The 12,398-nt window shown below is 37.0% G+C and overlaps 1 protein-coding gene across 3 annotated transcripts in view; it reads left to right on the top strand.

Annotated features, from left to right (window-relative positions):
* Positions 1-12,398, top strand: part of Zdhhc21 (zinc finger DHHC-type palmitoyltransferase 21) — a 56,449-nt gene that overhangs the window by 29,493 nt on the left and 14,558 nt on the right. For all 3 annotated transcript variants that reach the window (XM_031377753.1, XM_031377751.1, XM_031377752.1), the window contains one exon: positions 7,199-7,315. In XM_031377753.1, the coding sequence (XP_031233613.1) occupies positions 7,199-7,315 (117 nt within the window). The remainder of the gene's footprint in view (positions 1-7,198; positions 7,316-12,398) is intronic.

The following is a 12,398-nucleotide window of genomic DNA, read 5'->3' as shown; positions in this document are numbered from 1 at the left end:
TCTTCTGACTTGTTGATGGTAGCTTTTCTACTCTCTTCTCTTGAATTTTAACTCTGTTACGTGGTACGTTGTACTTTTAGAATTTGTGCTTGATACTGTTTCTCATAGATTACTTTTCTAGGGAAATCTGCATTTTGCCATCTTCTTGGTATTTTAAAATACCATTTCTTAATATTTTAAATATTTATTTATTTTATTTTTTGTGCATGAATGTTTGGACTGACCATGCATGTCTGGTGCTCATGGAAGAAAGATGGTAAAGGGTCCCTGGAAATGGAGTTAGAGATGGTTGTGTGCCACTATGTAGGTATTGGAAATAAAACCCAGATTCTCTGCCAGAACAGCCAATGCTCTTAACTACTAAGCCATCTCTCTAGTCCCTTCTTGAACATTTTAATTAAGGTTATTTTGATGCCCATACCAGATATTAATCTGCACCCTGATAATGCCTGATTTTTTTTTTTTTATTGAATACTGGGTAAATTGTATGGCCAGTTGTGGGAGGTATAGTTGATATGTCTGATTTATTCTTTTATTTGTTTCTGTATAGGGTAAAAGAATCCTCATGTTGACCCAGTTTGGTTAGATGACATGTTTTTCTCATACTGAACTGGGCTTCCTATAATGATTCTTTTTAAAAGATCATACTTACTGCACTTGTGTTTTATAGGATGTTTGGTTGCTAAGTTTTATGAAAGACTGATTTCAGTTTGTTCTTACTTCTCAATTATCCTTCCAGGGTTTTAGCTGAAGAGCTGAGGTATCTCTTGTGGACTGTGTTCTCTGGTGTCCTCCCTGTGAGGATGAGAAGCAGTGCAGAATGTACAGCTCCTCTTAAGGCTTCTCTGCTCCGGGATCTCAGCCTTAAGTTCTCACTGGGTTGCTAGGTTGGCTGCTGTTTACTGCCTATCGTAGCTGGTCATGGATTGGCTTTATCTGGCTTTTCACAGTGTCCTTAGGAAGCTTACTCTCAGATATCTCTTACAATAATACTTTTGTAACTGTTTCTTCTCAGATGGCTCTAATCACTATTGATGCTCTCATTTATGTAAGTAAAGTTCTGTGGAGTGTTCAGTTTCAAAACATATGTGTCCCTAAGGTTTGAGTACTGTTGGGCTCTGAACAGACTTGATGGTGAGGTAGAGATTATCAAAACAGAAAGAAGTCAAAAGTCAGTATGAGTCAAGAAAAACTGCAAGAGGCTTGATGTTGGATTTGAGAGTAGATCTGCTGTAAAACACTACAGTAAATGTTGTTGGGCTAAGTAATAGTACACTGTTCTTTTTATAGAAGTTCTTTTGAAGATGACATTGTAAAGAGTTACCACTAATTTCAGTAGGGAAGTCCTCATTATCACATTGACCTTAGTGGTGGTTCTAGTCCATATGTATTTTTTTTAGTTCCTTTTTGTACTCTTCCATTTGTCCTATAAACAATAAAAACTTGTATGCCACTCTTGAGTTGTGTGTGCAGCAGGCCAGAGAGTGTCATCCCTGCCTTGTCTGCCCTCTTACTACAACTCCAGAGTCTCTGGATTCATTGGGAGTTAATGGTTACTGTACATTGCTCAAATGCAGGTGTGTGATTGACTCTGATCCTACGCTTTTGTCCTGAGAGCTTTGCCTACTTTCCCCTTATTCCCTTTCAGGTAGAGAGGTGGCAGCAGAGTGTCTTTCTCCTGTCTTTAGATGCCACAGCTGAGTGCTTTTCTTCTAGGTTGGGAAGGAAAGTGTTATCAACTTCTAGGTGTGTGTTAGTTTCTGGGATGAAAGTGTTTACTCTCCTAGAAGAATAAAATTGCCTGTGAGTTGCACTTGCCAGTGTTTGTGAGAACCTGGTAGGCTATAAATACCTCTTGGAAACAAGAATTGAAAGAAAGCAGGCTACTCTCAAATTCTGGGAGATAAACCACTTGTGAATCTGGTTTTCTGTTTTTAGAAGACTTCTTTCTGAGATAGATAACTTTAGTTTCTTTGCAGTTACCTGGCCCCAGGTTTTTCTTTTTCTTACAGTAATTTCATACTTAATTTTTTTTATTTTTATTTTTTATTTTCCCCTGTAGTGCTGGGGAAAGCATGGCTGGCAAACACTCCACCACTGAGTTACACTCCCTGCACCTCATGCCTCCTAATCTGTACCTTCAAAATAGGACCTTTCCTGCCTGCTTGTCAAACTTTTGGAAAATACTCGAAAATGCCCTTTGTTGAGGGAAGGAAAGTATAGAAAGTGTAATGGGTAAGGCTATCTATCTATCTATCTATCTATCTATCTATCTATCCATCTATCTATCTCTTTTACTGTGAATTCCAATTAGGATTTATTTCTTAAACTTATTTATATTGCAGGCCTTCTCTTAAGGAAAGCCTGTGAGCTTAAAACAGTTCGTTTATATGTTCTATTCTCATTGAAAATAGAAATTTAAAAATTCCAGGGACTAGATATATGGCTCACAGGATTTAATCGTACTTGCTGCTCCTGCAGAGAATCCAGGTTCAATTCCCAGCAGCTATTTAATGGCTCCCAGTTATCTGTAACTGCTGTTAAGGGGGATATGACACCCTCTTTTGGCCTTCCTGGGCACCAGGGACACATGTGACATACATACAAGGATGCAGGAAAAACCTCATGCACATAATAATGAATAAAGAAATCTTAAATTAAAAATCTGAAGGTCTCAACTAATGTAAGAAAATAATAAAGAGGTGTATAGAAATTTTCAGAGACTTGAGTACCAGGCTCAGTTTTTAAATATAATCAGTTTTGGAAAGTTTGTAAAATGTGTAAGCTTTAAGTTTGGAAATCTTTAAAATGTTAAGCATAAATCTGTTTGTTTTTCATGATAGTATAATGTTGGGTTTTCCTTAAAACTCTTGAAACTGATGCCTTTAATTATTGGAAGATTTAAAAACCTATTGCTTGTGGGATAATTTACTATTCGAATTAAATAAATTAAGTGGCTATTGAAGGAAATTAACTTTAATCATTGACCAACATCTATGTTTAACTGTTTTATATACTTATTTTAAGGGCTTCATAAACAGATTGTAGTCATTTATTGTTTAACTGAAGTATGAGACAAACATGCAGATTTTTAATTAAATATGAAGGATGATACCGTATTTAGTTAGAGTGAACTATTTTAAGTTATATATGAGGTGTGAATCCTTTATTAGTCACGCATTTTACAATTTCCATCATAGGTTAGATAATTTTGAGCTTGTGTATTACTAGGAATGTTGGGAGACATCACATTTGGAGTGTCCCTGAGACTCAGGCGGTCTGTAGCTCATTCATTCACAGCGCAGCCTTTGACAGAAGATGATTCGGGCTGCTGCTTTTTGGTATAGCAAGCATCAGTCTGCAAACACTGCTTCTATTTTTTCCTGAGGAATTTTTTTTTTCCAAGGAGGAGGGAGGGAACAGTGTCTCATGTCACCTGAGCTGGCCTCAAACTTGGCTATATAGCCCAAGCTGACCTTAAATTTCCGATCTTCCTGTCTCCATCTTCAAGTGCAAGGATTATAGGATGTGCCACCATGCTTGGTGTACCTGAAGAATTTTTTAGGCTATTTATACTAGCATTTAAAAATTTTTAAGTACAGATTTAAAATACATTGACATGTTATAAAATTTGCCCCTCAATGAATGGCAAGTTGATAGATTCATGCATTGGTATTTTTATCTTATTTATTGAGGTAGCTTTCACTTAATATTTTTATTGAACATAAAGGCTGTTCATTCTGTTTTATAAAGACATCATAGTAGTGTAATTGTTTTAATGTATATCTACTGGCAACTAGATATTGTAGACAGTAATTACTATCTATGAGAGAAAAATATGGTTTTGTTTTTTTGTTTTTTGTTTTGGTTTTTCGAGACAGGGTTTCTCTGTGTAGCCCTGGCTGTCCTGGAACTCACTTTGTAGACCAGGCTGGCCTCGAACTCAGAAATCCACCTGCCTCTGCCTACCAAGTGCTGTGATTAAAGGCGTGCGCCACCACCGCCCGGCAAGAAAAATAATCTTTAAGTAAATAATTTGTAGTGTTAAAGTAGGGGTTATCATTTGTTAGCAGCTAATCATTTGTGGAATACCACTTCAGTTCTAAATTTATGCTTTTAAAATTATTTTTAGATGAAGTAGATTCAAATTAACTTCTGATTGATTCTTTTATAGTTATTTTTATGTGAAGGGCAAAATCCTACAAACTACACTTAATGATCTGAGAGCAGAGGTGACAGAAGGAGAAGAGAGGAGAGAGAGTTTAAACCAAGGGCTTGCTGCCAATATTCATAAGAAGGGAATAAATAACGTGCAGTGGCCAGCCAGACTTTTCTGCTAGCAAGATACATTACTGCTATTCCAACTGGCTGATAGCTTATAGTGTTGCTAGGGATTTGATGTCATATAGAATTGTGCCACACAATTATGTATCTAGACATTTGGCTAATAAAGAATAGAAATAACCAGAAGACTTGATTGCAGGTACCTTTGAATATTTCTAAATCTCATTATAATTAAAAGTATTTCTATATAATCAGCCTTAAAGATAATTAGTATATCGCTGTTTATTGCTATTAAAATACTTTAGACGTCTTAATGGTCATTATTTTATTATGTACAAGGCCACTTATTTATATGGTCACTGAAGAATGGAGAGTATTTATGAAATACATATTTAACTTTATGAACTTTTGTTCAGTATAGCCAAGAAGAGTGTGGGGTTAAGATCAATATGAGAGAATAAACTATTAATGCTAGTATGAAGGTAATACAGCTTTTTTGTTCATGTATACTGACTTCACTGCTAGGAATATTCTCTCTGTAACATTTACAGACATTGGTAGACAAAAACCATCTAATCTAATAACTGCTAGTTCTTTCTGTCAGTGTATTCCTTTTCTGTCTTGACAGATGGAACATAGAAACTTTGTAACAAGCCCTGAGCATTTGCTGTGCTAGCAGGATGGCTGGATGTATATCTTTATAAGACTGTTTCTGTGGTGGTCTAGTTCTAAATAGAGGAGGGTTTAACATGAGAAACACAGCAGCCTTTGCTCTTGAGGCAGTCAGTCTCTTTGAATTTAAATGGTTAGAACCTCGGAGCACCGTTGACACTCCCTTAATTCTATTAGACACTGTAGTGCTTCAGTTAGTGGTGAATTTAGCAAGAGAATGTTACCCAGTTTTTTATGAATTTGTCCAGCTTTTCTAGATACTCTACTGCCAAAATATGGTAAGACGAACAAGATAATTTTTCTGAATTATTTACTGTCTGCCTGGAAATCAGGTGCTGGTTACATTTGCTCTATAATAACAAGTTGTATGCACATATATACAAAATGTGAGGTTTGATTCTAGACACTCAGTGATGGTCACTAGAGAGGTATAATGGTGAGTTTTCCTTTAGATATTCATTTCCATTAGGATGTAATGATAAAATAGTTTATGTTTCTTCAGAGAATGTAGGAAGAAAAACAGTAAGTTTATAAATTATCCACCTATATTTTGGAATTAATACCCCCATTAGGCAGCCTTCCTTGCATCTCTTTCTTTTCGGTGCCTGTGGTTCACTTGGTTGTGTAGCCAGAAATTCTGCTGTCCAACAGCACCTTTCATACGTGTGTCACATATGTGAACTTCCTAATGGAATTCTCCAGTGCAGTTGAATCCATTTAAACATGTACCAGTAGACGATACAGGCTGAAGCTGCTCGTAGTTTCTCAGGCTGCAGTAAGTGTCTAGCTTTGGCTCTGTGGTTCAGGTGAACAGAGCATTATGCTTGGGATTGCCTCTCTAGTCTGCTATCTCATCCTTATTATTAAACCATCCTCTGTGGAGTGTAAACTTGGTGATAGTTGTAGAATTAATCTCGTTACATGGCAAAATGATACTTTTGTTTTTTTCCCTCTATCATTACCCTCAGGAGTGATTTTGGGTATTTTCTCTTCTTCCCTCTCCCAAGTGAGTTTAAATCATTAGAAATAAGGTTTTGTCAGGTAGGATCGGTGTGTATGGTGCCTGAAGCAGGTGTTACAGCCATGACTGATTTCTCTGTTTCCCTCCTTGGTGGCATTGCTCTGTTGAACATGGGTGCAGTAGAGCAGACAGCCTTGCCATGCTCTTTCATGCAAGAGTGTTTGCTATTCTTTAGGTTTGAACTTTTTTTTATGCAAAAGAGTCCTTTATTAACTCAAGAAGTTAGATAGAAAAGATACAGAGAATAGAAGGCGAAAATCTGTTTATGTTATCACATGGTAAGTCCTGTTGGCACTGTATTGTTGATGTAACTACATCAACTGACTGACCTGAGAGCCACTAAAAGGTAGTATAAGGTACATTATCATATATGGTTCAGTTTTTACAGGTTTGAACTTTTTTCTATGAAAGTTAACAGTATTTACACACACATGAAAATGGTGCAGTCTGCCAGCCGAGCACATTCTCTTCCACTCTGGTGATTCTTGTTTTTAGGATTATATTAATTATATAGAAAGTGTGAATGGACACTTATGTGCTTTGAATTTCCTAATCCACAAAGCTTTTTAAAAAACTGGGAAACCTTGATAGTCCTCTATCATGTTTCCTATCATGTTCCTTTCCATGTAGGCAGCATGGTATGCCTACATCTCCACTAGTACAGCATGGGACATGTGGGAGCGTATAGAACACATCATTGTGGTTTATCCTGTGTGTGTATAGCACAGGGCTAACTGCATGGGAGAACAAATGGGATGGGTTTGGAGAAGGCTGTTCTTATAGTCCTGTTATGGAGGGTTCCCCTCAATGGAGCTAACTTAGATAATTAGGAGGTATTTTAGTATTGCAAATCATGCCTCTGCATGCCAAAATTTTTAGCAGTGTAATAACAAACTTTCCTTTGTGGACCAAACACCCTATAATGTTTATGATTTTTGTTTTCTTCCACAAATTGTGTGTATGTGTGTGAAAGGTAACTTGTAAATCTGGATTGAGAGAGATTATTATTTCAAGATACAATACAGTAGTGAAATTCTCTAGTTTTCAAATTTCTGTTATAAATTCTAAAGTTATTTTTAAATTTTTCAAATATTTATGTGTTGATAACATGGAACAAAAGGAGGAAACAGTAAGGGGAATACTTTTGTGCAACGTATTGGCTCTGATTTCAATGGTTAGCACTGCTGCAAGTCATTTAAAAGACTTTCTTTTTCTTCGTAGGACCTCTTTGTTGTTCGACATGAGCTGGCTATCATGAGACTAGCTGCCTTCATGGGCATTACTATGTTAGTGGGGATAACTGGACTCTTTTATACACAACTGATTGGGATCATTACAGTAAGTATATTTGCAGTGGGAAAACTGACATGTATGAACAGATGATGTAATTGTGGACTTAATCCTAAAATGTTACAGGAAGTTTGCAAATTAAAGGAAAAAATTACCCACAATCATTATGTATAAAGTGTACATGAAAGTTTGCATCCCTCTTTTTAAAGTATGCAGAGTATTTTTATATTATAGTAGACCTTGTGCTTATAGGCTTAATGATTACATATTTTTTTCTATTAATTAGCATCTAGTGTGGAATCATTTTTTCTAATCTTATTTCCTTTTCTACAATACCAATCATTTTGATTTCTTTATTACAAATAACACTTTGAACATCATTTTTTTTCTTTAAATTATTTAAGATCTATTTATGAAGATAGACTTACTAAGACAACACTATTTTTAGTAGTAATTAAATCATTTCTTGGATGTCCTAATTGATTTATCGATGTGCAAACTAACTTAATAAGTGATTATCACTGTTTAGTATGCCTGAAAGAGTGTCAGCTCCTTCTTCTATATTTGATATGGGAGAAAAGTTGACACACCGCCAGTCAATTTTGACATTTCTCTACATCAGGTACAGTCATTTTTCTTACCATTTAATTGGAACAGTTACATCAGGTACTACTCTCTTTGTGCATGCATTTGTTGCATATGTTTCGTAGGTCAGTTTGAGAGTATGGGTGCAGAAGCAATGAGAGATAAGACTGACATACTGGAGTATCAATAATTTTTACAGTTATCATAGTCGAATCCTTTTATCACAACAAAAGAGATTTGAAAACAGAAAAATTGTAAGGATTGAAAAAAAAGACTCCTCTGGTAGAGAGAATGTAGGTCAGTCACGTGGACTTTCTTATATATTATTGGAAGGAGTAGAACTTGACAACCTTGTTGGAGGGTGAATTACCAAAGCCTATCAAAATTTAAAATGTACAATCCTTTTGACCAACCTTATCAAAATAACCTTGTAGAAGCTGTGTATTTGAATGTATGAGAGCATGCTCAAAGGGGCTGCAACATTGTAGTATGTTTAACATCTGTGTTGTGTATGAACACTTAAGTACTTATCAGCATATAGTGAATGAAGTAAAGAAAGAAAGCCTCAAAGCCTAGCGTTAAGCAGCAGTGTTCAAGAATTATGGTACTGGCCTAAGGGTGGACATGTATGTACATGAACTAGGACCAAGAACTATATAGTTCTGTGCTAGCTATAGAGAATTAGTTTCAGAATGCCTTGTAGATACTAAAATCTGCAGTACCTGCTAAAACTCCTATTGGGATGACATAGTACTTGCATATACATTTATAGTATATCTCCCTATACAATTTAAATCATTCCTACACCCTTTATAATGTCTAATACAATATCAATACTATGTAAATAGTCATTATACCATGTTGTTTATGGGATGGTGTATAGAAAAGTCTGAGCATGTTCAGTGTGAGTACAAGTTTCTTCCTAGTATTCATAGCCCATGGTCAGTTAAATCCACAAATACAGAACCCAGGAAAATGGAGGGCCAGTAGATTTTCAATAAAAATGCCAAGACTATTCAGTGTGGAAAAGAGCAGTCTTCTACAAATGGTTCTGGGACAGATAGATATTCACGATAAGATTATCTCTCTGCTTCATGATATATGTAAAAAGTTACCTGAGAATGGATTATAGTGCTGAAATGGAGGACCTAGAGCAGCAATTCTCAGAGGAAATCATAATTGACAATGTTGGTATCTTAGGCAGAGCACCCAAGGTGAAAACTAGCAGAGAAAAATGAATTGGACTTCATCAAAATGACATTTATCTTCAAGGGGCTCTATTTAAGGCAGTGTGAGGAGACCTTAGAACTCAGTTGGTCTTTGCACACTGTTGTGTGTGTGACATGGTGCAGTGTTGTAGAGTTCTTTAATAACAGTGAGCCACAGAGTTCCTCCTATACTTACTAGTTCCTTTCCTAAGTCCAGCCCCAAACAAGGGCATGTATACACACAGCAGCACTTTCTTAGGAGCCCCAGACTGGAAGCAGTCCAGGACCTTGTCTGTCCATTCTGTAGATGAAAGGATGTGTGATTTACCTGTGAGAATATGAAAGGAATGGAGTGCTGATACATGGTACTATGCACATAATCTTGAAGACATGTTAACTTAAAAACCACGTCCTTCAGCAAGATAGTTTGTATGTGCAAAATAGGTACTTAGAAGAAGAAAATGGCGTTCTGGTTGCATAGGCTGGAAGGCTAAAGACAGTTCTTAAGGGGTACAGAGTGTCTTTCTGTGATAATAAACATGTTCTAGAAGTAAAGTTACTGGGTCACATGGAGCCATTTCCCCCACTGTTGGATCTTTTATCCAGTGAGGCACTGTCCTAAAACAGTGTATGAGAATTTCAGTTGCTCTGAGTCTTTGTCATCACCTCTTGACAACAGTCTTGTTAATTATAGCTATTCTGTTGGAAATAGCACTTTTTCTCTTTGCATGAACACTTATTTATATGCTTATTAGGGCTTCATGGAGCTTTGTGAAGTGTTTTCATCTTTTTTATTTTTATTTTTTTAACCATTGAGTGTAAACTATTTCTAATACCTCTTGGTAGTAATGACAGTAAGTGACATGGTTACGAGTAACAGTGGTGAAGATAGTGATTGTCTCCTAAGATCATGCTCTTTACTGTTAATGCACAAGGCATGTCAGAATCAACAAGTTATGCACACTGTTTAATTTCCAACTTTGAATTTGTCAGAATTCCTACTGAGTATTTAAATCCCTCCAGCAGAATTTCTCAGATTCCCCTGTTGTTACTGTTAATGGATAGGAGTGGACACTGGGAACATTCAGCTAAAAGTTCCCATTACTAGTGAGGGCTCCAGAGGCTTTGGCTGAGTAACAATTTCCTTCCCACCGCAAAACCCGTTAGCTTCTGAGATTGTACTGTGCTGGCAACTATTTCATGCTTTTTAAAGGGTCTCTACTGTAAAGTTTGAGCATTCTGAGTTGTACATAATAAGTAAGTTATTTGTTACTTGCTTGGTCCTAACCAATTATTTTCAGATTGTATGTTTCTTCTTCTTTTCCTTTTTTTTTAATATTGAATAGCAGTTTGTTGTACTAAGCAGGGAAATTGGGCTCTGATATGTTATTTCTACTCTGAGTAGAAATCGCACAAAATGGTACATTCAGGAAAAGATGCAAACGCTGAGAGGGAGGAATATACTTTGCCAGTCTGATCTTTAACCACTGTTCTTGCCCTCAAATACAGATGCTCGTAGGGGAAACTGCTCTATGTTGAGTTGAGGAGATAGCTCATTCGGTAGCGCAAAGGTGAGGATCTGAGTTTGGATTCTCAGAACCCACAAATAAAAGCCAGATGTGGCAGGACACATCTGTAACCCTGCATTGCAAGAGGGAAGCAAATGCAGCCTTTGCTCTTCAGTACCAGCTAGTAGCTGAATCAGTGAGCTCAGGTTCAATTCTGTCATATGACCCTCATGTCATAAAATGAAGAGTGATGAAGAAGGCACCTGGTATCCATCTCTGCCTCCACATGAATGTGCACACATGTGCACATACCCACACAGGCACCACACAGATAAAGAAATTAGAATGAATTTTAATAACATTTCATTGGATTGTTGTGGTGATTGTCAAGCACTGTTCTTTTTGGATTAAATGAATAATGGTTTTAAAATTTACTCCTCTCCTTGCTGATTCAGAATTCATTTTGAGGCTTAATAGTTATCATATTTTCAGTTTGTGATATTTTTAAATTTAAGGAACTGTTAGCATCCCTACAAAATAGCATTTAAAACACTGAAAATGTAGACTATGCATACCTTCTTCATAAATATTTGTTCTGCTCCACCTTTTATTAAACTGAGCTTGCCTATAGTCTTCATCATATTTGAATGCACAGGTCTCTGTCCGATGAGCTAGAGGTGAGTTTGAAGATCATCAGAGCCATGGAGGAATCACAGTGGACTAAGCCACTCCATGGAAGCACTTTTCCTCTCCCTGCCCTTGTCCCCCCATCTCTGGGAAGAAAGGATATAATTTCCTTATGGAGAATTAAAGTTTCCTAGCTAGAATGTAGGTCCACTAAACAAGTGAGCAGAATAAATGCCAGCTCATGCACTTAGCCCGAGGTGTCAGAGAAGCAGGGCTCTCATTTTAGTAATTATTTCTCCATTGTTTCCTTTAACCTGGAATGAATAAACTCTATTAAAGGACCACAAACACTACACGTCAGGTATTTCTAATAAATCAACTAATCTAAAGCAAAATTTTAAGGGTTTACTTTCTTCTCAGATTTGATTTAAATTAGGACTTAAATGTCTGAGTCATGTTGTGTTCTATGCTCCACCTGAATGAATACTGGAAGTTATGTTTGGAAAGCATTTGCTTTGATGCACTCTGTATTTAGGAAACAAGTTATCTTAGCAGTCCTGGCTGAAGAGCCTGTTTTTGCTCTTGGGTCGGAATGAAGTAGACAGTGATGTTGTTATTAATGTAATTGACATCAGAATTAGAGAGCAGTAGTCGCAGGCAGCAAGAGGGAAGTTCCTGCTGGTGTTAACAGTGCAGGGTAGCCAGACCAGTCCGATTTCCAGTGACAGGAGGTGTAATCAAGAAGCCTAAGGGCTGCTCGCCCCCTGGGGAGGGTCCTGACAGGGAGCTGTTATCTGCCATGACACTCTTCTGACAGTTTGTCTAAATTTCGTATACATGCATTTCTGTTTGCTGGGCACAGCACTTTGTGTGCTAGTTTGAGCTTCTGATGTCTTCTTTGGAGCTCAGTGTGTTGCTCAGTGTGCTGAAGTCAGGGATAGGGTGAGGAAGATGTATCCAGCCGCAGCTTTGTAGACGCCTAAGTTTTATAAGTGTGTTGCCTTTGGTCTCATAGATGCCATTGGATTCTAGTTGAATATGAAAGATAATTTTAAAAACTGTTGCATAGAAAATATTTCTCCTTATACCTACTGGCCTATGTTTGATTTGTAGTCAAGACTTGCCTAAATATAGAAAGAATCATTAGTGCATGAGTGTCTATGGTGGTCTGACTAAGAATGGCCCCTATAGACGCATATACTT

Source organism: Mastomys coucha, unplaced genomic scaffold (assembly GCF_008632895.1).
Source record: "Mastomys coucha isolate ucsf_1 unplaced genomic scaffold, UCSF_Mcou_1 pScaffold18, whole genome shotgun sequence".
NCBI classification, from domain to species: Eukaryota; Metazoa; Chordata; class Mammalia; order Rodentia; family Muridae; genus Mastomys; species Mastomys coucha.
Note: the sequence above shows the minus strand (reverse complement) of the source record. Positions and strands in the feature narration are given on the sequence as shown.